The sequence below is a fragment of the Martes martes genome (genome assembly GCF_963455335.1).
Source record: "Martes martes genome assembly, chromosome: 17".
NCBI classification, from domain to species: Eukaryota; Metazoa; Chordata; class Mammalia; order Carnivora; family Mustelidae; genus Martes; species Martes martes.
In genome coordinates, this window is record NC_137905.1 from 26,701,079 (window position 1) to 26,726,142 (window position 25,064).

The 25,064-nt window shown below is 55.0% G+C and overlaps 1 protein-coding gene across 7 annotated transcripts in view; it reads left to right on the forward strand.

Annotated features, from left to right (window-relative positions):
- Nucleotides 1-25,064, forward strand: part of KIFC3 (kinesin family member C3) — a 38,275-nt gene that overhangs the window by 4,166 nt on the left and 9,045 nt on the right. For 3 of the 7 annotated variants that reach the window (XM_080827843.1, XM_080827842.1, XM_080827841.1), the window contains exons 2-11: nucleotides 236-440; nucleotides 2,974-3,116; nucleotides 7,849-7,987; nucleotides 10,965-11,167; nucleotides 21,673-21,738; nucleotides 22,263-22,406; nucleotides 22,560-22,799; nucleotides 23,318-23,491; nucleotides 24,083-24,230; nucleotides 24,317-24,447. In XM_080827843.1, coding sequence (XP_080683969.1) covers nucleotides 275-440; nucleotides 2,974-3,116; nucleotides 7,849-7,987; nucleotides 10,965-11,167; nucleotides 21,673-21,738; nucleotides 22,263-22,406; nucleotides 22,560-22,799; nucleotides 23,318-23,491; nucleotides 24,083-24,230; nucleotides 24,317-24,447 — 1,554 coding nt within the window. In that variant the 5' untranslated portion in view covers nucleotides 236-274. Of the gene's footprint in view, nucleotides 1-235; nucleotides 441-667; nucleotides 823-2,973; nucleotides 3,117-7,848; nucleotides 7,988-9,650; nucleotides 9,788-10,092; nucleotides 10,168-10,964; nucleotides 11,168-21,672; nucleotides 21,739-22,262; nucleotides 22,407-22,559; nucleotides 22,800-23,317; nucleotides 23,492-24,082; nucleotides 24,231-24,316; nucleotides 24,448-25,064 lie in introns of those variants that run through there. The other 4 variants (XM_080827845.1, XM_080827844.1, XM_080827847.1 and 1 more) reach the window with 3 other exon arrangements.

A 25,064-nucleotide genomic window follows, 5' to 3' on the forward strand; every position in this document is an offset into this window, starting at 1 on the left:
ACTTCTGAGCCTCCTCACTTGGGAATAAGCACCCGGAAATGGTGATGGGCTCTGTTTCATCCCGCAAGCCCAGGGATCTTTGCAGGGGGCGGGGGTATGGAGGTGGCCTTGGAGTTGGGGCTGCCGCTCCGGGTAACAGGTGGCCCCATTGCACGCGGGCTCTGATCTGTCCCCCACGCCCTGCTCCCGGTGCCGGGCAGCCGGCTCAGCCTCGCCTTCCCTGTTCTGTCCGCAGGCCGCCCGGCGCCCCGAGGAGGCCGCTGAGCCCCGGGCCATGGTCCCGTCCCGCCGGCCGTGGAACCTGGGAGCCACGCCCTCGCTGCGCGGCCTGTGGAGAGTGGGCCGGGCCGGGGAGCCGGAGTCCGGGATGGCTCGCCCCGCCCCCGCCAGCCCGGCCGCCCGCCCTTTCCCATACACCGGCCCGGGGAGGTTGAGAACTGGTGAGTCCGCATTTTTAAAATGCCTCTTTATTTCCCTTCCTTCCTCCAGATAGCAGAGATGAGGCCGGGCTTTCTCGCAAGTTCCTAGGCTCAGTCAGAGCTGTCAGGTAATTACAGGGTGCCGGGCAGCCCGCGGGCCGGCGCGGAGTCGCAGTCGGGGCGTCAATCTCGCCGGCGCTCTTGCCCCGCGCCCGCCCGTAAAGAGAGGTCCCGGACGCCGAGTTAAACTTCAACGCGGTTGCTGGAGCAGGGGGACAACGCCGCCCAAACCACGCGCTCTCCACCCGGCTGGGCGGGGGGCGCTCCGCGGGCGGCGCGTCCTTGGTCCCTGGCCGAGCGCTGGCGGTCTCGCTCCAGTTTCTGCCCGCGGCTGGTAAACAAGGTAGGTTAAGTGGCTGCCCGGTGCCCTGCGCGAGCGCTGACACCTGATCGCAACCGGCCGGCCCGCGGGGGGCGCGAGGAGCCGACCGAGGCCACCCCGGAGCGTGGCCCGGCGGAGTTGGGGTGCCCTGCGCTCGGTTTCAGGTGCCATCCGGGTGGGCTCCTGTAGCGGCCCCGACGCAGGTGGGCAGTGAAGGAGTCCCTGAGTGCAGGCTCCCGCTGTCCCCCTGGGGGAGCTGTCAACACCAGCTCTCCTTTCTGGGTCATGTCCCCTGGCACCTCACACGCCAAGAAGTGAGTGGCACATCTGATTTCCGGTGCCGGGGGGATCATCGGGTCTGGGGGGCTGCCCCATGACTGTCTCCCGAGCTGAGCTTGGGCAAGTCTTCCTGAAGTGTGGAGGAAGAGAGGGGTGTTCAGTCAAGGTGTGTTGAGGGGCTTGCTGTCTGTTATTCCTGACCTACAGAGAAAGGGGTTTAGGTTACCAGCCTGTCTGAGCTGGCAGAGTCCCTCTGGGCCATCAGACTTAAGTCCCCCTGCCTGCCCCCGTACAGAAGGGGAAACTGAGGCCCAGAGAGGGCACACAGCAAATTCCTGTTCAGTCCCCTCTCTCCCACCACACTTGTGCCAGTGGTGGCTGCCAGAGTGATACCCCCCAAAGTCTCTGCAGGGGACAGTGAGGCTGGGGATGGCCCTGGTGTCTCTGGGGAAAGCTTGGGCTTTTGGGTCAGGTAGCCTCAATTGTCTGGAAGGGATGAAAATGGCCTCTGCTCCACAAGGTTTTCCTAAGGATTACAGATGTGATATATGAATGAGTATTGATGTTCTGGTTAAAAAAAAAAAAAAAAAGGAGAGAGAGAGAGAGAAAGAAAGACATAAAGGAAGGAAGGAAAGAAGGAAAGGGAAAAAACAAGCAAAAGACAAAAACATGTTCCTTTGGAAAACTAAAAAAAAAAAAAATCACTCAAACCTAAAAAACTAAAAAAAATTGAAAGAAAAACTAAAAAAAAAATCCATAAAAAGCACAAAAAGTATAAAAAAGAAAAATCACCTATACGGTTGCTAGTGAACATTTTTTATAGTTCCTTCCAATCTTGTGTATGTGGGCATGCACACATATTGATCTATTAAATGAGTATTAGGAAGATCATATGACCATGCAGGCTTATCCACTTTTACAATTTAAGACAAAGGTCAAATGAAATCCCGTGGGTGAAATGCTAAGCAGAGTGCCTAACGCTGAGTAGGGCGTCAGCCAGCTTGGTCACCCCTGGCCTCTCCGCCCCCACCCCGGCTCTCACCTCTGCCTTCAGAGTGCCGGCTAGCCCATGGGATGGCAGGACTGGCTCAGTGTGACCCTGGGCGTGTTAATCACCCCCTCAGCTGTGGTCCTAAGGGCCTGCATCCGTGGCCGCTTTCTGTGTGTCTGGCACAGAGTGAGCACATTATGTGTGTCGTTCCTTGTAACCCTCAGCGCAGGACTCTGAGCTTGGCTCCTTACCCATAGTGTTGGCAAGAAAACTGAGGATCAGCCAGGGCAGGAAAGCCCTGGCAGGGGGTTGAGGTGGGGTGCACTGGATATCCATACCAGGGTCAGCTCTCTCTCCTGTCCAGTGAGGGCAGCAATGTGTCAGAGGCTCGAGGGGATGTGCTTTAGCTGGTCCCAAATATGCTTTTGGAGCCTGCCCCGCTTGCTGTTTAGGAAGGCAGGGGAGAAAGCGCCCCCTAGAGGCGGCCTTGGTAATAAAGCCACGGCCCTGGAGTGCACCTCCTGGGAAGACGTGCGCAGCCGGGTTGGCATCTGCTTCCCTTTGCTGCTCTCTGGAGAGGGTGTGAGCAAGTGCCAGCCCCAGAGGCCACTGTGGAGGGCTGGGAGCACCCGCTCCCCTGCCCCAGAGGTCTCAGGTGCCTTCCTCAAGAGAAGCTCTGTGTGGCTTTTCGGAAGAAAGAGCACACACAGTCCCTGCCTGGTGCCAGGCCTTCCCTCTGAGTAGGTCAGGCGTGTGAGGGCGTGTGAGTCCCTTGTGGCCGCGCCTGGGCCGGCCCAGACGATGGGGAAGCAGAGCTCAGCGGCGGCCCTAGCCAGGGGTCCTGGCCAGCAGCCTTCAGCCAGGGGCCTAGCATCTTACCTGTATTCTCTGTCCTGGGACAGGGCGTGGAAGAGACACCCCGGTCAGCAGTGACGAGGACTCCGGTGCCCGAAGCGCAGCCCGCCCGGCCCTAGCACAGTGCCGAGCCCTCAGCGTGGACTGGGCTGGCCCTGGGAGCCCTCACAGGCTCTACCTGACCGTGCAGGTAAGCACTTGGGCCTTCTGAGAGGTGATGGGCCAAGCCAGGTTGTGGGCCTTAGCTCTGTGAGCTTCTGCAGCTGGGTCTCCAGCAGGCTGTCTGGGAAAGGAAGCCCTGACAGGGGGCCTTGAGTCTCTTTGCCGAGCTCCTCGCGCCACGTCCGCCCCAAGCCCGCGTGGATGGAGCAATTTGCTTTATTAGGTTATCTCTGGGAAACTCTCACGGGAGATGACAAACTTTTCAGCCACACCCTGGCTGAGGTGTTAAAGTGAGAAATGTGGGACCTTCGCTGAGAAGCTACTAGGAAAACAGGCAGGTTTGGGGGTAGCTGTTAATTCCCATTCGAGCACAGTTGTCCGTGGGGCGATACTTGTATTTCCTATTTGACATGGGAATCCAAAGCTAGACGGAGGAATTTTGCCAAAATTTGGGTTCTTTTCTCTTGCAGTTATCATCAAGTGATTTTTCAAAAGACAAATTTTATGTATATTTGTGTATTTGGTCATAGAGATAATACATAACGATAGTACTAATAACTATTATTTATTGGACACAAACATTGTACCAGGCACTGGGGCCATGTGTTGTATATCTCACATCATTACTCCGCAATCTCAAGACCTGGTTACTGTTTTATCTGAGTTGTAGGAATGAGGCAATGGAGGCTCAGAGAGGTTAAGTAACTTGCTACTGGTCACACAGCAACCCAGGATCTGAATAGCTAAACACAACGAGCTCTCTAACATACGGTGTAAAGATTTCACACAGGGATGTGATATTTAGAAACCGAATCCCTCCTTTAGCCTTGTATCTTGGAGAAATCCACTATTAAGAGTTGGGTGTTTATGTATTTTTCCTATGTAACCACTTACTTATATTTATACAATTTTATTATTTATTTGTACACACTGTCCTGTGACTAGCTCTTTCCCTCAACAGTAAATCTTGGTGATTTCTTTATGCTTGTCCATATACAAAGAACTCCCTCATTCTTTTAAACTGCTGCAAAGTATTCTGCTTCAGGGTTTACCATAAATTATTTGTCAGTCCTCTGTATCCTTTCTGATTGCCGTGAGCTCCTTAAATATCTCTGCATGCACACAGCTACAGCTTGGAGCAATGTCAGAACAGTACAGGTGCTGCACTTCTTAAATGAATACATTTGCTAATGTATTTACAGTGCACCCCCGTGCCAGGTGCTGGCCCATTCCAAAGCAGAGAAATAGACCTGACTGTCTGCACGAAGGACCAGAGTTGTTTCAGGGTGTTGTGTTGTGAAGACCTCCCGCCCAGGAAGGATGGTACAGGAGAGGGCTCACGTTGAAGGGATATGGGCAAATGGGGGGGGGGGCAGGATGGAGTGCGGGAAACCCAGGTGCCCCGGGAGGGCATAGCCTCCCTCATGCAGATGGAAGTTGTGAGCCAGGCTAGCCCGCAACTCCGAGTCCTGATCCGAGCATAGCCGAGGGTCTCATGTTACTTCAGAGCTTCCCAGCCCTTCTTGTGTGGTTCATGGGCAAACTGAACCAAATGGTCCTTCTTTTATCTTTCGGTCTGCAAGAAAAGCAAGTCTGGTGTGGGAACAGTTAAAGAAACCAGAGAACCCATTTTTTTTCCTCTGACTTGAGCCATTGGTAGTTAAATCGGGAGGTGGTCAGAAACCGGCCGCCTGGAATTGGGCGGTGGCTGTCTTCTTGAATTTTGATTATGGGGTGTTGAGTTGTGGTTGCTGCCGAGTCCTGGGGTCAGCAGATCTGCTGCGATTCTCTGAGAAGCTCCTGTCAGCAACCAGTTTGCATGTTGGTGTCCTTCTGGGCCCCATTATGTTTATTGGTACTCTGGGGTCAGAGCTGTGGGGCTGAAGGAGGGACCCAGGCACTGGGGGGTGACCTGGTAGGCTTAAGGAACCGCCCCCCGTCCCAGCCTCTCTAGTAGTTAGACCCTGGGATGCTCCCTCTGGAGGCGCTGCAGGAACCACCCCCCTCCCCTGCCCCGGGGTGAGGAGTGTGGGGGGCCGGCTACCCTTCCTGTGGCTTGGCCAACAGGCCAGAAATAGTGTGACCTTTGCTCTGGTCGGCAATTGGAAACCCCCAGCTGCTGCCATCGCCGCCACCCTGACAAGCCGGCTCCGGATGGTGTGGCAGTTGGTCACAGGGTGGGGACCAAATAAAGTCGGGGGGAGTTTTCCTACATATGAGAGATTGTGCTTGCCACCCACCCTTCTCAAGCGGAACGTGAGGTCGAGAGGGAGTCAGACATGGTGAACACCGAGGCTGCTCGTGTGGCCCTCCTCTTTCTTTTCTCTGTTTGTTGGATTTGGGGTTACAAAAATAATAATACTTAAAAAATGACAACAAGGCAACGTACAGAAAGAATATGATGCTAACAGCTACCTGGTCTCGGGTTCTGACTGTGCGCCGGCTGCTCTGAGAACTCGGCAGGAGTTCTTGCGGCTAACCCTGCACGCCAGCCGCATCGGGAGGCTGATAACGTTTCTGTTTTGAGAATGGGGAAGATGAAGCTTCAGGGAAGGAAAGTAACTCGCCCAGAGCCACACGGCTCCCCTGAGGCACAGCCAGGCTTCACACCTGGCGCTTTCTGACTCCAGACTCAGAGCATTCTTTTATTTAAAAAAAAAAAAAATTTTTTTTTAAAGATTTTATTTATGTATTTGACAGAGAGAAAGAGATCACAAGTAGGCAGAGAGACAGGCAGAGAGAGAGAGAGGAGGAAGCAGGCTCCCCGCTGAGCAGAGAGGCCCATGTGGGGCTCAATCCCAGGACCCCGGGATCATAACCTGAACCGAAGGCAGAGGCTTTAACCCACTGAGCCACCCAGGTGCCCCTAAAAAATTTTTTTTTAATTTTATTTACGTTCAATTAATTAACATATTATTAGTTTCAGAGATAGAGTTCAGTGATTCATCGGTTGTATGAAACCCCGAGTGCTCATTCCATTTCATGCCCTCTTTTGTGCCCACCACCCAGTGCCCCCATTTCCCCTGCCCCCCCTCCAGCAACCCTAGTTTGTTTCCTGTAGTTAAGAGTCTCTTATGATTTGTCTCCCTCTCTGATTTTGTCTTATTTGATTTTTCCCTCCCTTCCTCTATGATCCTATGTTTTGTTTCTTAAATTCCACGTATCAGTGAGATCATATGATAATTGTCTTTCTCTGACTTATTCTGCTTAGCATAATACCCTCTAGTTTCATCCATGTCACTGCAAATGGTAAGATCTCATTTTTCTGGATGGCTGAGTAATGGTCCATTATATGTATATACACCAGATCTTTCTCCACTCATCTGTTGATGGACATCTGGGCTCTTTCCACAGTCTAGCTATTGTGGACATCGATGCTATAAACATTGGGTTGCACGTGCCCATTTGGATCACTGTATTTGTAACTTAGGGGTAAATACCCAGTAGTACGATTGCTGGGTCATAGAGGAGCTCTATTTTCAACTTTTTGAGGAAACTCTATTCTCTTTTCCAGAGTGGTTGCACCAGCTTGCATTCCCACCAGCAGTGTAAGAGGGTTCCCCTTTCTTGGGGCATTCTTTCAAACAGAGCATTTGGTTTTTGTTTCAAATACAGCAGGCACAAAGACACGCAAAAATGTGTCTGTAGAGGTGCCTGTCTGGCTTAGTCAGAAGAGCATGCAACTCTTGATCTTGGAGTCGTGAGTTCGAGCCCCATGTTGGGTGTAGAGATTACTTAAATAAAACTTAAAAAAAATAAAAAACAATGTATCTGTAATCCCCTTCCCAGATAATTTCTGTTGACATTCAAAAATAAAACAGAACGCTGTAGATGCTTATAAGGCTGAAAATACAAATGCCAAGAAGAGGTTCAAAATGAGATGTAAAGGTTCCTTTCCCTTCTTCCCATATTCTCATGGTTAAGTTTCTTTTTACTCGCCCAAAAGTTTCAATGAGGCACGTTTCTTCTCCTAGCTGCCGTATCACCTGACCTCCCAGAGACAACCATTGTCTATATAGTTCCCCAGATTTTTTTTTTTTTGAGGCCTGTTTAATTGTCTTATCAAATGGGATTGCACACTACATGTGGTTCTGTGGCTTGCTTTGGCTGTCTTTGTGAGCTGCAGGTGATTTTCTCTGGATGATTCTTTCTGTCTTTCCCCCTTCTCTCCCAGCCTGTCCACTGGCCTATTGTACCTCAGTCTTCTTTGCCTCAGTTTCTCCTTGACCAGGAGATGGGAGGGAGCACGGCCTTCCCCTGCTCATATGGATCTGTGTGCCTCCCTCTTGGCAATCCCAAACTGGTGCTGTCTGTAGGTGGGGGCAGCTGACATCATGGGGGGGAGTTGCCCTGAGATTGTGGGGTGCCTGGTGGGGCTGGACAGCCCTGTAAATAGTGGGGCCATGGGCCTGAAGCAAGCAGGCCGCTGCCCCAGTGGCTCATACCCCGCAGAGCCTGCAGGGACAGCCCAGCGAGCTTCCCGTGAGAACATCCAAGTGCCCAAGAACCTTGTTTGCTGATGCAGATGGCTGGCTGCCCATAGGAGCCAGGAAAAATGTGCCGCCACTGTCTCGTCATGGCATCAGGACACATTTCTTCCGGACCCCGGGCCTCATTGTCCTCGCCCACTCACACAGCAAGGGGTGGATCCCTGGGCCCGGGGTGCTCACCAGCTCCAGGAGCACACTGTCTTTGGGCTCGGGGGGCCCCCTCCGCCCTGCAGGCCCCTTCACGTGAGGATTCTGGTTGTGTCTTGGCAGCAAGCCCTGCTGGACAAGGGGTGCGAGAACAAGAGTCAGGGGACGAAAGAAGAGAAGCTCCCGAAGAGGCAGGCGCCGGCCCCCAGGCGGGACCGGGAGACCCAGGAAGCTGGTGGCACCATGAATGTAGAGAAAACAGGTAAAGCAGGCCTGCCCGCCAACCTGGAACAGCCCCTGCTGAAGCTGGCCCTGGAGGGGAGGCTGCTGTGGCCTTTGAGCGGTCCCCACTTTGCTGTCCTCTTCACTTGGAGGAGGCCCGGCCAAGTCCTGGCCACCTGGCCACGGAACCCAGCCTGCCCACCCCATTCCAGGGATGCCCCCCTCCCGGTGCCACCAGGGCCCCATCCAGGGATGAGAGGCCTGTGTGGGCTGGGGTTGAATTTCCCTGCATTTTGTCTTTCCCCCAGTGCCTGTCAAAAGCAGGCCAATGGTGGAGGCCTCAAAGATGCCACAGCCTGTAGACAGAGGCCGGAACCCATCTCCTTTCTCTGCAGACCCATCGGGGACCCAGGGGCTCTAGGACAGGGCTTTACCCTACTGCCACAAGGCCGGGGTAGAGGAGCTGGTGGCTACCTTCTTCTCTGTCCAGGATGACTGGCTCTGGAAGATTCTATGGGCCCCCTTCGTGGGGTTCCCTGGCAGGAAACCTGAGCCCAGCAGTAATTGGGAAAAAAGCATCCTCAAAAAGCCAAAGGGTACGGCCAAGAATGTGTGGAGAAAAAAGCTTTCTCTTGCTTTCTTCCCCCAGTTACCAGGGGTCCATTGGTGTTTCTGTCAGTTCTGTTTTCTGCCACTCCCTTGTCTGGGGTTGCCCCAGAGCTGCGGTCGCCTGTCTGGCATTCAGGGGCTGGTGCTGGGGTCTGTCTGCTGTGTAGGCAGACCGGCCTTGGGAAGGGGTGCGCTGTCCAGCCAGTCAGGTCGGCTCTCCTAATTTGTGGAGAAGAGAGAGACCAGCTCCTGGGAAGAGTGGGGACTAAGTCTTGTCGGTGGGGCCAGGGCCAGCCCTCAGTGTCCGTGTGGCTGGGTGGCCGCGAGAGGCAGCGTGCAGGCAGGTCTCTGACACACGCTCCCTTTCGACAACTTGCACTGACAACTGACTCACTAAGAGAGGCAGGCAGCCTTCTCAGCGGGAAGGCCCCTCAGTTCCTTGTCCCCAAGTGCCCCTTTGATCTCCCCTCTCCCTCCTCCTCTGACCTCCCTTAACTTCTTCAAGGTCTTTTCTCCCCTAGCAAGTGCTTTCCAGGCCCTGTTTCAGCTCCCCTGGCTGTGCCCCTGTGCTGAGGTCAGGACGAACCCACGCTCCGGGGGTGTCTCAGAACCTTCTCAAGTGCCCTGGACGAGAAAAACGATTCCGTGTCTCATCCCAACCCTGTGGCCTGTTGGGTGACACTCACTTCTATCCATCCCTCATGGAATCCAGGCTCCTTTTCCAAGGTTGCCTCTTTGGGCAAGGATCGGTGTCCCCATTTTGCAGAGGAGGACCCCAGGGCCTTGTAAGTGGCAGAACTAGCTCCCAGGACCTGGAGTCTAGAGTGTTCCCTACCTCACCACAGCAGTCTGCACAGGGCCGAGGGCCGTGCTGGTCACATGCTGCTCACGGCATCCCCGTGTGCAGGCCTGGAAGCATCCATCTGACCTCACTCTCTCTAGAACAGAGAGCAGAAGCTTGGCCAAGTGTGTGTGATACCCCTGCTGCGTCACATGCAGGCCCCACGGCCAGGGCCACGAGCCAGCCGGGACGAGCCTGCTCCAGCTCTCCGGGAGTCTCGAGTTGTAGCTGTTCCAAGGGACTGGGAGAAAGGGAACAGCCAGCCCATGTGTGCTTCGCCTGCCCTCTTGAGAGTGGAACTTGAGCGTCCTCAGGGTCCAGCCTCCTGGGGACAGGTCTGAGACATCCCGCCCAGCCCGGAAGCTTTGTTGTGGCTTCTCTGAAGTCTCGGTGAGCGTGAGTGCGCTTGCTGCCTCCGGGGCGGGTAGAAGCTGCCAGCAGGGGTGTGCGCAGAGCCCCTGGGCGTCCTGCCTCTCAGCTGCGGCTCCTGGGGTGTAGCGTGGGGGAGCCCCGAACCCCTGCCACTCTCAGAGTGGAGACCTGGAATCAGCAGATGCCACTTGTCACACTAAACTCTGGGTTGCTTCTTTCTGCTTCCTGGGGCTTTGGCCGGGTCCCCGACTGGGCTACTGAAGGGGAGAGGCAAATCTCCGGCCCTCACAGCCTCTCCTCTGCCCCACCCCGCACACCCCCAGCTCATCGCAGAGACGGTGGCCATTCTTGGTGTCCTCCAAGCAAGCTATGACACGCATCCCAGGACCTATTGGCAGGTCATGGCCCTTGATTCTGTGTCTTTGTCCTTCCGTCTGTCTGTCTGTCTCTCTCCTGCTCCTGGTGACAGGACAGTGGAAGGCCGTGGGAGGAGGAGGACTCAGGCAGAGGCACTGCCCCCTCCCGGTATTTATCACTTCCTCCTGCCTGTGTGGTCCCTGTCCTCAGCCCAGGGGTCGGCCCCGCAGCGGGCCGGGCAGTGTTCCTGCTCACGTGCTGTGTCTGTGTCCGTGTGTCCTGGTCTGGCTGTCCCTTGCACCTACACACCCTCCCCTCGTCCCTTCTCTTTGTGCTGGTGACCACTCCCTGCGGAGGTCAGGTGACAAGCTGGGGAGCCTCTGCCTCTCTTCTGTACTCTAGGGGGGCTTGGGGTTTAAGGAAATCGTATTCTCCCAAGAACAGGGTTTTCTGGGGAGAGAACCCCAGACTCTTCATCAGCTGTGGCCAGAAGCCGTGTCTTTCTCGGCTGCGATTCCTTGCGGCCTGGCCACAAAGAGGGGATGGCCCGTCAGACCTAGGGCACATGCTTTGAGGGGTGTAAGGTGAAAGTTGCTTTCCTAAGTCCTGATCCAGGCAATTTTGTCTCGCAGAAGATGCTCACGGACGTGGCTTCCTCTAGGGCAGGCCCCGGAGCCCCTGGCTCCCCCCCACCATGCTGCTGCTGTCCCCGGCCCCTCTCCCACCGGCTTGCATCCCTGCCCCATCCCCAGTGGTGTGCCCCGCCCCGACAGGCCCTGGCGCCTCAACCAGGGTAGGTCCTCTCCATCCTGCTGATTGGCCACTACTTTGCTCATAGGTGGGCGGCTCTTTGGCAGCGGGAGGTGCTCGAGCCTGGGGGGGCCACCGGGTGCGGCCCCCATGGTGCATAGGATGGTGGAGGCCATGTCCCAGCTGCAGGAGGAGAAAGCCCGACTGCAGGAGGAGCTGGCAGCCGTGCAGGAGAGGCTGGCCCTCCGAGACAGTGACCAGCAAGCCACCTCCACCCAGCCGCAGAACCAGGTACCTGGGGAGGACGGGATGGGCAGACGCCACTGCCCACCATGGAGCAGCTCAGAGGACACTGCTCGGGGCCCCTGGAACCAAGCCACCGGGCCACTGGCGTGATGGATAGATAGGGACCCCTCCCTTGGCTCAGGAACACGTGAGAGGGCAAGGTGGCAAGAAACAGAGGCCTGGGTCTCCCCTCCTGTTCCTCCTTGTACCCCATTCCTCCTGCTTCCCAGAAATGCAGGCCATGAGTGCAGGTGTGCAGGGAGCTGGGCCAGACAGGGATGCTTCCCCTGTGTAGCCAGGGCAGAGTCCACCCCGTCTGGCTACTGGGCAGTCCGAGTGGACAGAACTCACTGCGGAGGTCACCCCAGGGAAGACTGGGAGGAAAGGAGAGGCTGGTGTGAGTGCCTGTGGGAGGAGGAGCTCTCGGGTCTACAGAAGCCGGGGAGAACCTCAGGTGTGTGTTGGCAAACACCATCTCCTTCCTTGGCTGGCCAGAGAAATGCGTGCAGACTCTGAGCCACGGGCCCTCTGGGGCTCATCACGGGCTCTCCTTCCCCACCTGCACATGGGCCCTGAGGCCCCTTTCCAGGGGCTCAGCTCCCCACCGCCCTGGTCAGCAACTGTCTTTTGTATCTGTCCGACCTTCCTCACTTCCCCAAAGCCCCCCACCCTGTCTCTGTGTCATCTCTGCCTCGGATCTGTGCCCTGAACTCAGGGCCCAGGGCTCTCTGTTGAGAGGCCTGCCCTCAGGTGGAGCCAGGGTCTTCCTCTGTGGCGACCCAGCCAGTGGACCTTCTGCTTGGGGGAACATCACTGAGTACAGTGGCTTGTTCTTGGTTCTAGGGAGTAGCAGATTACCTTTAGGCACTTTTTCAATGCAGCATTTTCCCCCAGCGCACCAGTGTCTCCTCTTCTCAAAAGCTGTCTGTTCTGACCACCTGCCCCTTAGGGAGTTAGGCAGGCCTCCTTGGGGCGTCCCTAATGCTCTGTGTCTCCCTCTGAGACACTGACGCCATTGTTTGCTGCCTCTGGGCCTGTCTGCCTCATTTTCGGGGGCTCCTCTAGGCGGGGTCACACACCAGCTTTGTGTCTCTTTGCCTCCTGTATCACCCTTCTGCCTCCCGCCCTCAGATGTTTGTGGAGTGCCTGGTATGCGCTGGGCACCAGGCTAACCACTGGGAACATCCAGATGGGCAGGTGCACGCTGGCCTACAGAGGCCGCGGTCTAGCATCTTGGGGAAGGCAGACATTTGTTACATGCCCCCGTGTTAAGTTAGAAGAGTAATAAGGGCTCTGCAGGTGGGCACACACAGGGCATAAGGGCTTGTACCAGAGGCCTCTGTCTGGGACATCAGGACCTTCCAGGGAGGTCAGGAACAGCCTCCTTGAGAAAGTAGGGCTAGAGCTAAGGTCTGGCACAAAGCAGAGGAAGTGGGTTCTGAGCTGAGAGATCAGTCTGTGCAAAGGGACTGTGGCAGGAGGAGCAAGATGAGTACAGGGGCAGAACCACGGTTTGGTTAGCCCTGTGGGCCTGGGGGCTGGTCCAGGGCTCACACCCTGCCGGACATGCCTGACCCGTGGCAGGAACTTAGCAGCAGCTCTTCTTTCCCTGTCCTGGCACTTTATTTTTGAAAAAGTTTTTCTTTAAAGGGCTTTACTGAAATATAATTCACATACCATAAAATTCACCCCTTTATGGTGTACAATTTAAAGATCTTAAGTATATAAGGGGCGCCTGGCTGGCTCAGTGAGTTAAAGCCTCTGCCTTCAGCTCGGGTCATGATCTCAGGGTCCTGGGATCGAGCCCCGCGTCGGGCTGTCTGCTCAGCGGGGAGCCTGCTTCCTCCTCTCTCCTTCTCTCTCTCTCTCTCTCTGCCTGCCCCTCTGCCTACTTGTGATCTCTGTCTGTCAAATAAATAAAATCTTTTAAAAAAAAATAAAGATCTTAAGTATATTAAGACGGTGATTTGACCATCACCACCATCTAATTTCAGAACATCTTCATCTCCCTGAAAAGGCCTATTTCATCCTTTTCCCTGCCCCCACAACCCCTGGCAACCAGGGATCCGCTTTCTGTTTGTATGGATTTGCCTTTCCTGAACATTTCATAGAAATGAAATCATAACAATGCGTGGCCTTTTGTAACTTTATTTTAATTTATTTTATTTTAAAGATTTTATTTATTTATTTGACAGAGATCACAAGTAGGCAGAGAGAGAGAGAGAGAAGGAGGAAAGCAGACTCCCTGCTGAGCAGAGAGCCTGATGCGGGACTTGATCCCAGGATCCTAAGATCAGCTGGGCAGGGAGCCTAATGGAGGGCAGAGCTCGATCCCCAGACCCTGAGATCATGACCTGAGCTGTAGGCAGATGCTTAACAGACTGAGCCACCCAGGCGCCCCATTTAGCAAAATCTCCTTACTTTTTACAGGGGAAGTTGAAGGTGAAGCATCTCAACCTTCCTGGTGTCTTTGTGCCCCGGCTTTCCAGACCTTCCCAGCCCCTGTCCTCTCCCACCCCTGGCTTCCCTGGATGATTGGGAGAATTCCAAACGGTTCCTCCTCTTTGCTCGAGTCTGATCCTTAAACTTCCTCACTGAGAGTTCCTCACTGAAAATTTCAGGGGATGTCCCTGAAGCTCTAGGTCTCTGGGCTCCTCTTCAGAGGGTCCAACTCTGTGGCGCTCTGTCCTACTACATGGGCCAGGAGCTGGGTTCGAATCCTGACTCTGGGCACTGATACTCAGTTAGCTGTGTGACCTTGGGCTGGTTAATTACCACTCTGCACCTCAGTTCCTCCATCTGTAAAATGGACTCACAGCATCTGATGAGATGAGCCAATAGTACTGGTGCTGATGTGACCACTACCGTCTTTACTGGGAAGAGCTTGGATTTGAAATCACACAAACAAGGTTCTAGTCCTGGCGGGGCCGAGTGCTAGCTGGGCGGCTGTAGGAAGTCACCGCCTCCCTGAGCCTTCTTCGTTTACCGTTCTCTGAACCGGGGCTCATCCATGTCGCTTCATAGTTACCGGACAGATCAGTCATGAGACCGGACGGAAAAGCGGATGACAAACTGGAAAGCGCTGTGCCTTGTGAGGTATCACTTCTGCTGCTCTGCTGTCCTGTCGGCCTCACTGGGGTTTCACCCGGATAGACCTTCCTGCCCTTCTCAGTGTTGCTCATCCAAGAAAAGAAATGGGGGACGCTCTGCCTCACGCTCACGGTGCCTTGTTCCCAACCTTATCTCGACTTGTCTTCTGAATGTGGCTGCCTTCCCACATTGCTCTTCCTGAAAGTCAGCGTAGCCCTGGCAGTTGAGTTCGAGGACCCCCTGGAGGTTCCCACAGACCCGAGTTTCAATCTGACGTCCACGGCTTAGCGGTCAGGTGACCTTGAACGAGTTGCTTAACTAAGGCTTAGCTTCATCTCTTGGAATCTCCGTTTTCTTCCTGGACAGTGGGGATAAGAATGGTATCTACCTCACAGAATTGGGGGGTTCAAAGGGATGATCTTAGGGAGCCCTCGTGCCCTACAGACCAAGCTGACTCAGTAAAGGGGGCTGCCATTATCCCGCGGGGACCTGGGCTTGTGTGGCTGTGGGAGTCTTTGGTGGCATCACCATGATCAGTGTCAGATGGTGACATTTGAATTTACCGGGAGCCCACTGTGCTCCTTGTGGGGAGCAGTCGGACCAAAGGTCCTTGGTCTTCGGGCCTCTGGCTAACCTAGGCCACAGAGGTCACCGGTCTTGGCTTGGCAACCAACATGTGGCTGCAGCCGGGCTGGATGACTGTCCCCAGGTCTGGATGACTGTTCCCAGCGTTGGCAACAAGAGCCCCAGGCCACAGCCTGGCGGCCTCAAGCTCCCTCTCCTTTGTGGATGTCCCTGGAGCAGTGGCCTCTGCACTCCCAAGGCTGCTGCTAGCGGTCCACGTGCCCACACTGCACTCCCCTCTCTTTGCCCCTGAACCTCAAGATAGAGCCTTAAAAAACTGCTCAGAGGCTGCAGACTGGCGGACTAGATCAGCCTCCAAGTGCGTCTTGTTTGCCTGTTTTGTTTCTTTTTTTTTTTTTTTTAACCATTAAAAACATTGTGATAAGTACATGTAACATAGCATTTACCATGTCAGCCGTTTGGAGGTGTATAATTCAGGGTATGAGTACATTCACACTGCTATGCAGCCCACCCCACCATCCGTGCCCAGAACTCTTATCCCCTTGCAAACCTGAAACTGTTCCCTTTAAATACTAACTTCCTACTCCCGCACCCCTGTCCCCCAGCCCCTGCCCCCCACGGTTCTACTCTCTGCCTCTATGAATGTAGCTATTCCTGGTGCTTCATATAAGTGGAATCACAGTATTTGTCTTTTGCAACTGGCTTATTTCACTTACTGTGATGCTTTCCAAGTTCATCCATGCTGCTGCAAGTGGCAGGATTTCCTTTTTTTTTTTTTTTTTAAGATTTTATTTGTTTGAGAGAGGGTGTGTGTGAGTGCAAGGCGGAGGGGAGGACCAGAGGGAGAGGGAGAAGCAGACTCCCCGCTGAGCAGGGAGTCCAACACGGGGCTCGATCCCAGGACCCTGGGATCATGGCCTGAGCCGAAGGCAGAGGCTTTACTGACTGAGCCACCCGGGCGCCCCAGGATTTCCTTTTTTTTCGAGGCAGAATAATATTCCCATGTATGGATGCACCACGCTTTTTTATCCATTCATTCATCATTGGACACTCCGGTTGCTTACGAATAAGGCCGCCATGACCATGGGTGTGCAGATACCACTCCAAGATAATTTAATTCCTTTTGGGTAAATGCCCCAAAGTGGAATTGCTGGCTCACACGGTCGTTCTAGTTAAAACTGAGTAATCTACCATCCTGCTTTCCACAGCAGGTTCACCATGTCACATTCCCGCCAGCAACGCACAAAAGGTCCCGGTTTCTTCATATTCTCAGCAATATTTGTTATTTTCTGAGGGTTGTTTTTTTTTTTTTAATAATAGCCATCATAATGGGTATGAGGTGGAATCTTATCCTGGCTTTGATTAGCATCCCCCTCATGACTAGTGTGTGAACTTCTTGTCACGTGCTCGTTGAGCGTGTGTCTGTCTTCCTTGGAGACATGGCCCTTCGAGTCCTTTGCCGATCCTGAATTGTTTTGGTGGGGTTTTTTTGTTTTGTTTTGTTTCTTTGTTTTTGTGGTTGTGTCGTAGTTCTCTCTGTATTCTGAATATTAACCACTCATCAGTATATGATTTGCAGAGAGTTTCTCCCATTCCATGGGTCGCCTTTCTGCTCTGTTGATGGTGTCTTTCGAGGCACAAAAGGTTTCATTTCGATGAAGTCTGGCTTATCTATTTTCTCGTGGGTTGCCTGTGCTGTTGGTGTCCCATGCAAGAGAGCACTGCCAAATCCAGCACTGTGAAAGTCTTCCTCTATGTTTTCTTCTAAGAGTTGTATAATTTTAGCTTTTACGTTGAGGTCTTTGATCTGTTTCGAATTAATTTTGTCTGTGGTGTAAAGCAAGGGTCCAGCTTCATTCTTTTGCACGTGAATGTCCAGTTTCCCGGCACCATTTGTTGAAAAGACTGTCCTTTCCCCATTGAATGGCCCTGGCGCCCTTGTCAAAAAGCAATTGACCACATACGTGAAGGCTTATTTCTGGGTTGTCTGTTCTATTCCATTGGTCTCTATGTCTGTCTTTGTGCCAATACGTCATTTTCATTGCTGTAGCTTCGTGAGTAACGTCTGAAATCAGGAAGTGTGAGACCTCCAACATTCTCTTCTTTTGCAAGTATGTTTTGGCTCTTGGGGGTCCTTTGAGGTTTCATGTGAAATCTCAGGATGGATTTTTCTATTTCTGCAAAAAATGTCATTGAAATTTTGATGGGGATTGCATTGTGTCACTTTGGGTAATACTGACATTTTAACAATATGACAGTCTGTGAACATGGAGTGTCTTTTTTTTTTTTTAAGGTTTTTATTTATTTGTTTGAGAGAGCAAATGAGTACAAGCAGGGGGAGGGACAGAGGGAGAGGAAGAAGCAGACTTCCCGATGAGCAGAGCCCAACATGGGGCTCGATCCCAGGAGCCTGAGATCATGACCTGAGCCCAAGGCAGACACTTGACTGAGCCACCCAGGCTTCTCAAGCTGTCTTTTCATTTATCAGTGTCGTCTTTAATCGATTCCAATAACATTTTACAGTTTTAAATGTACAGATCTTTTGCCTCCTTGATTAAGTTTATTCCTATTTTATTCTCCCTGATGCTATTGTAAATGGAATTGTTTCCTTAATTTCCTTTTTATTTTATTTTTTTTAATCATCATTTTTTTTAAGGATTTTATTTATTTATTTGACAGACAGAAATCACAAGTAGGCTGAGGCAGGCAGAGGGAGAGGAGGAAGCAGGCTCCCTGCTGAGCAGAGAGCCCGACGAGGGGCTCGATCCCAGGACCCTGGGATCAGGACCTGAGCCGAAGGCAGAGGCTTTAACCCACTGAGCCACCCAGGTGCCCCTTAATTTCCTTTTTAGATTATTCATTGTTTGTGTGTAGAAGCACAACTGATTTTTTTTTTTTTTTAAGATTTTATTTGAGAGAGAGGGAGAGCGTGGGGAGAGAAGCAGAGGACAGAGAGGGACAAGCAGGGCTCGATCTCCCCACCCTGAGATCATGACTGAACTGAAACCAAGAGTCGGCCCCTTAACTGACCGAGCCACCCAGGCATCCTGAGGAACCACCGATTTTTACATGTTGATTTTGTATCCCGTGACTCTGCTGAGTTTGCTTATTAGTTCTAATTGGCCTGCTTTTTTATAATCAGATTAGTTGTCAATCTTTAAGCCTTGGCTAAATTCCCACAAAAATCTGGACTTCCTATTTTGTCAGAAAATATTGGAAGACGTGGCTTCTCTGGGCTGCCATTCCCATGTGGCACCCACTGCCTGGGGCCTCGTAGCAGCTCCTGCCTTTGGCAGAAGCCAGCATCCTTCCTCTGGTGCCCAGCGCTGCCCCCATCTCCAGCACCCCTCCTGCCCCACGCCCTGCCTGACAGCCTCACTCAGAGACTCTGCTCTGCCTCTCGGGCACTCAGCATTCTTTCTCCTGCTGTGTACCAGGGGCTGTCCTAGGCCGGGCAGTGTGGCACCCACATAGGAGACCAATATCTCTGCCTTCAGGGGCCTTCATTCTAACAATAGAACTCATTAAGTGCTTTACATGTATTATCTCATTTAATGTCACTTAATCCTCCGGACATCCTCCCAGGGGTGGCCTCATTAGCCCCATGAGGCATAGTTGAGACTTTTCCAAGGTTACTCAGGGGGTAGGGTGATGTCTATTTTAGAAGGCTGGGAAGTCTGCCCTGAGGACCCAGGGGCTCAGCTGCCCCTCACTGGCAGAAGGACTCAGATGTGAACACTTGGCGGTGGGCAGGGCAGGCTGGATGGGGCCAGACAGGCACAGTGAGCAGTCATGTGGCGGGGAGTCGGGTGTCCTGCAAGGGGATGTATGTGGGGACAGGATGCGGTGCTTCCCGGGGATGCCCCTCTGGCCTCTGTTTCCTTGAGGTGTCTGGATCCCAGGACCTCTTGCCCCTTCAGCTCAGCCACGCCTTGATCTTGCTGTTGAGAGAGCCCTCTTTTCCTCGGAAGACAGCTGTGGTGACCGTGAGGCGGCCTTGGTGGGAGGTGGGAAGGTAATCAGCAGGTTGTCTCCGCCGACGGGAGCAGACAGTCTCGAGCACAGCCCTTGGCGGCGGCAGCCCCACCCTCCTGGAGCCTGTTTCTGCTGAGACGCGGAAATGTGGGTTTGTGGCAGACAGGCCCCAGCGCCCCGCTCCCACTGAGGCCCTCCGCACCGGGCCCGTGACCCAGTTTCTCTGGCTGCCGGGGAGCCCGAGCCTGGGCAGGGGTGTTGCACAGACCCAGCCTGGTCCCTTCCTCCGCCCTGGGGTTGACGTGGGCAGCCTGCCAGGAGCCTGCTTGTCCTTTGGCCTGGCTCTCTGCACTCAGGAGTGTGCGCGCTGCGCTTCTGGTGTTACTCGGGGGGTTACTGAGTGTCTAGTGTGTGCCGGTCACCTGCTGGAGTCACCTGCTGGGGGCAGAGCCTCTGAGGGCTAACAGAGAAGGCCCCTCCCCTCTTTTCCTCCAGATGCAGGCACCACGATGGACTCAGCTGGGGCAGGTGTGTGAAGGGATGCCCACAGGAGCTCTCTCCCCTGGAAGGCCTTGCTCGCTGGTCTGGTTCACCCCCAGCACCCCACTCTCTGCCCTCACCACTCCTGAAGCAGAGCCCTCTGGGTGGGGGGCAGCCGTCCCACTCCTGAGCCATGCACCACAGAGTGGCTTGGGCCTGATGGGCCACCCACAGTGTTGGTGGCCTGTGCCCCCAACCCCACCCCACCCCACCCCGCTGTCGGAGACAAGCCAGGAGATGACTGACACCTCTGACGAAAAGACTGTTTGACAGCCTCTTCCTCAACCGCCCACCCACACCCCCAGCCTTCAGTAGACACTTCCTTTTGGGGCACACCTCAGGGATTCCAGGCAGAGCCCCGGAGCACCCAGAGTTCTGATTGTGATGCAAGAAGGGAGCAGGAGCCTGGGCTGCAGGCAGGCGGCAGGCGGGCCTCCTGCTCCCCCCGCAAGCAAGTCCCAGAGAACCCCACTTTTGTCGCATCCGGGTCTGAGCGCCAGTGGCGTTAGGGACGAGCGAGGTCAGAGCACGCCTGCTCCGTGCTGAGGAAGCGGCCTGTCTGGGGCACCTGATCAGTGCAAGTGGGTCTTCCTGGGGCGATTTCCCAGGGAAGGATGGGGGGCAGGGGCACCCCAATCTTTCAAAGGGAAATAGACCCATCTGTTTCAGGTTGGGGAATGTGAGAGGAATTCCCATTATTTGAGACTTAAAAATTGCCTGAAAGCACAACGAATTTGTCGGGCGTAATTCTACAGTCCAGAGACTGTCACTTTTGGCTGTTGCATTCATGGTTTTGTTTCTGGATTTTTGACCTAGTGTGCTGAGGGGTCTTCCTCCAGGTCAAAACTTCCGACAAACAACCGTAACCACAGCAACCCTGTGTGAGCACTCGCCGTGACCTACCTGACCGTCCCCCTGATGCTGGGTATTGAGGTTACCCCGGCTTCGCGGCTAAGGGGTAACGGGGCCTTCTGCCAGCAGTCCCTCGCTCATGCCAGCTCTCAGAGGAAGGGGGCAGAGAAGCGGCGCAGGCTTGGGCTGTCGTCCATTTCCTCCCTCACCAGCTCAGTTTGGGGGAGCAGAGGCCGCCCTCTCCCACTCCGGGAGACTGAGCACCTACCGGTGTGCCCCCTGTGCTGCCACAGACCACGGATGACATCTCAGCCGTGTAAAATGGGGAGCTGTGATACACCCTCACCCGCCATACCTGGCTGGCCCGGTCCCTGCAGGCAGCGGAACTTCCTCAGCTGTTGCTTAGTAATAAGAACCCAGTGCTTCGTGGCCTGCTGGGGTAAAACCCACCTCCTAGCCCCCCACAGAGTGAGTCTGACTCCCAGGGCCTTTTCAAGGTGAGGTGCGGTCAGATACAGTCATCACAGAATGTTCTGGAAGAAGATGTCCAGACATGCCCTGAGGAACACTGGTGCCAAAGTCTTCAGCTGTGTTTTTGGGTTACATCCTGAGAGGTTCCTGGAGGGGGGCTGATGCAGAATCGGGGTCTGGGGCCTGCAGGAGGGCAGTCAGCAGAGGGTGGCAGGGTGTGCACCCCCTTTTCTGCTGGCCCCAGCTCTCCAGCAAGGCAGACTGGGAGCTGGGGGGGACAGAGGTCTGAGATGTGCCCTGGTCCCTGGTAGACCTGTCTCCACAGGATGACTTGCTAGGAACCCCCTGAATGGAAGAATCTAGGTTCTGGGCAAAGACTGATCTAGGTTTTATAGTGTCTGGAGTTTATACAATTTGGGAGCCCTTTTAAGAAAAAAGAATATAGGGGCGCCTGGGTGGCGCAGTGGGTTAAGCCTCTGCCTTCAGCTCAGGTCATGATCTCAGGGTCCTGGGATCGAGCCCCGCGTCGGGCTCTCTGCTCAGCGGAGAGCCTGCTTCCCTCTCTCTGCCTGCCTCTCCACCTACTTGTGATCTCTCTCTGTCAAATAAATAAAAAATATTAAAAAAAAAAAAAGAAATAAAAAAGAATATAAAGTTACAAATACCTAAGTAGACAGAGGCCACAGCAAGGGCCAGTGCAAGGCAGGGGTCCTGAGAGTCAGCCTGAGTCTGGCGTGGGCTCCGAGTGGCGCAGGGGTCACCTCTGCTCTGCTTGCTCCCCAGACTTTCCGGAGAGCCTGGGCTCCCTGTGTCTTGTGGCGGGTGAGGGTGCTGAAGGCTGTCAGGACAGGGCAGGTGTCTCTCACCTGGAGTCCCAGGCGTGCCCTGATGCTTGAACACAGGGAGGACCAGTGGGGGGTGGGGGCTGAAAGATCAGGCCTGGGTGTGGCTGGAGGTGAGGAACAAGGCTCACCAGGACCATGGCTTTGTGCCCTTAGGTGGAAAACCTGAAGGAGAAGCTCATCAGCCAGGCCCAGGAAGTGAGCCGCCTCCGATCAGAGCTGGTGAGGCTCGACACCACCATCCCGAGGTGGGGGCTGTGGGGGGCTGACCTGGCCTTGTGCAGTCTGACCCTTCCGGATGGGGTGCGGGACCCCCATCTCTGCAGAGCCCTCATGTCCAGCCCGGGTGGGGGCCAGCAGACTGCCAGTCGGCCCCGAATACTTGTCATCACTCACTAGGCCCTCAGAGGCCGTGTGACCGCCAAAGGGAGGGAGGTTACTTCTCGTCTGCTGATATAGAAGAGGAGTGTGAACTCTGTGTATAAATACGACTCTCTTGTTACTTTCACACTCAGGAAAATAGAATGAGAGGGGCGGGTGAAGGCCTTCCCTCCGGCTCCCCTTCTCTCCTCTGTCTTCGCCTTATGTCCCTCTTGAGCTCCTGCTCGCTTCCCTCCCTCGCCCGCCTTTCTTTTTCTTCCTCTCCTGTTCTCTCCCCTGCCCTTGCCCCCTGCCCCATCTCCCCGCTCTCTGCTGCCCGGGTCCTCCCAGGCCCCATGCGCCCCCTGTGCTCTGGCTCTCTGCAGGGGGGCACGGACTTGGAGAAGCACCGCGACCTGCTGGTGGCGGAGAATGAGCGGCTGAGGCAGGAGATGCGGCGCTTCGAGGCCGAGCTGCAGGAGCTGCGGGCCAAGCCGGCGGCCCCCTGCGCGGGCTGCGAGCACAGCCAGGTGAGCGGGCTGGCCTGGCCCCAGATGCTCCTGCCGGGCTGGGTCCCTAGCGGCGAACCCGGTTCCTCACCGTGACCCCTGCCTGCTTGTCTGTCCTTCCCTCTGTCTGCTGCACACTTGTCCCGGGCCCCGCTCCCGACCGCCTGCCTGCAGGAGAGCGCCCAGCTCCGGGACAAGCTGTCACAACTCCAGCTGGAGGTGGCCGAGAACAAGGGCATGCTGTCCGAGCTGAACCTGGAGGTGCAGCAGAAGACCGACCGGCTGGCCGAGGTGGAGCTGCGGCTCAAGGACTGCCTGGCCGAGAAGGCGCAGGAGGAGGAGCGGCTGAGCCGGCGCCTGCGAGACAGCCACGAGACCATCGCCAGCCTGCGGGCCCAGTCGCCGCCCATCAAGGTGAGCCTCTGGCTGTGGCCACATGTGGGGCCCTTGCTCTCTTTGCCCCTAGTGCCCAGGGCAGGGCTGCACCTTGTCTTGGTGAATGAGTAGGGGTGAGTGATTGGAGGAATCAGTCCAGATCTGTGCTCTGTCTTGCTCCCTCTCCTCCCCCTTCTTGCTGTCCGGGGCACGTAGTAGGCATCTGGCCCCTGAGGCTTGACGTGCCCGCACCTGCCAGGCATGGGTATGGGCATCGCAAGATTCTGCCCTTGTCTGGGCCCTTTTTGTCTGCTCCGTACCCAGTCTGGGGCCACAGCCAGGCTCTTGGTGGGCTTCCTGAAGTGAGAGGATTCCCGGAGGCCCCGCAGCATCCTGGAAAGCCAGGACCTTGAAGCTCCTCTAGTTTTTTTCCTGGGTGCTCTGGGTGGGATGTCCCTGAGGGTCCCCTCTTGAAGTCAGCTGCATCTCAGGGCCCCCCCAAAGGAGGCCAAGGGACCTTCACACCTCCACGTGCCTGTCCCTTCCTTCCCTCTAAGTACGTCATCAGGACCGTAGAGGTGGAGTCATCCAAGACCAAGCAGGCCCTCAGCGAGTCCCAGGCCCGGAACCAGCACCTTCAGGAGCAGGTGGCCATGCAGAGGCAGGTGCTGAAGGAGATGGAGCAGCAGCTGCAGAGCTCACACCAGCTGACCGCGCAGCTCCGGGCGCAGGTGCACAGGCTGCTGGGGGGTGCTTGGGGCTGGAGGAGAGCGGGGACACACCCAGCTGGAAAGCCAGAGGTGGGCCGTCAGTATAGTGCCATGGGTCAGCCCTCGGGAGGCCCACAGACCTGGGTTCCCGTTCCTCCTCTGCCGGCTGCCTGTGTGACCAAGGCCAAGTTTTGTCTATGTCTCAGTTTCCTTATCTGTAGAATGATGCCCTCATGGAACCCACCTCCAGGGGGCGCTGAGGGACATAATCCCAAGAGTGTCCTCACATAGCCGCCCCACCCCCACACATTCTGGGAAAGGGAGGCCTGGTCACTATTATAACATATGCTGCCCCCGCTCTCCTAAGAGGTGGCTTGTGCACCTCTTAGGTGCCAGGACCCAGGCAGGTGTTAGGGCTAGTGAAGGAAAGAGCTGCATGAGTCTTTGGGAGAGCGAGATGGCCATCTGCCCCTCTCCTGTGTGTGTGTTTGTGTGAACATGTGGGGGGCACTATACGCCCACATGCATGTGGGGTAAGGCGTGGGGCTTCTTTTGGGCACTCATCCCTCTTCCTCTCGAGCCCCACACTGAGCTTCTGGCCTGGGCCATCAGATCGCCATGTATGAGTCCGAGCTGGAGCGGGCACACGGGCAAATGCTAGAGGAGATGCAGTCCCTGGAGGAAGACAAGAATCGGGCCATCGAGGAGGCCTTCGCCAGAGCGCAGGTGGAGATGAAGGCTGTGCACGAGAACCTGGCAGGTGAGCCAGCCGGCCGGGCCCTGCCCCACACCCCCCTTCCTGCAGCCCCTCAGCCTGTCCACCTTGCACCTCTCATGTCCCCCAAGGTGTCCGGACCAACCTGCTGACGCTGCAGCCAGCACTGAGGACCCTCACCAGTGACTACAATGGGCTCAAGCGGCAGGTGCGGGGCTTCCCCCTGCTCCTGCAGGAGGCCCTCAAGAGCGTCAAGGCTGAGGTGAGTGCAGTGTGTGCCTGAGGGGGTGGGGAGGAGGCTCAGAGAGGCCCCGAGCCCAGTCCTCCATTCCAAAATGCAGCAAAGCCCCCCCTGGGGAACAGCTCTCCTCCCCCACTCACGGGGACTGACAAACAGACTGGTCAGGGGCACGTATTTTGGTATTTGTCTTATGACTCTTTATTTATTTTTTATTTTTTAGAGTGGGGGAGAGGAGGGGCAGAGGGAGAATCTTAAGCAGGCTCCATGCCCAGAGCAAAGCCCAACATGGGGCTCGATCTCACGACCCTGAGATCATGACCCGAGCCGAAATCAAGAGTCAGACACTTAACCAACTGAGCCACCCAGGCACCTGTGCTTCTTAGGACTCTTTAAACCAAGCATGCAGCATATATCCTTGTATCTCAAACATGCTACGTATATTCTTATGTCGGTTTGTTTTAATTTTCTTAAGCTGTTCTCATACAGCATGAGAATAGCCAACGTCTTTGAGTGCCTCCTACGTGCCAAGCCTTTCATAGCTGTCAGCTCCTTGAATCTGTACCACGGCCCCGCAGGGTAGAGAGACTGATATATTTTGGGAATAGAAAATAGTTCTTTTTCTGTAGAAAAATTATGTC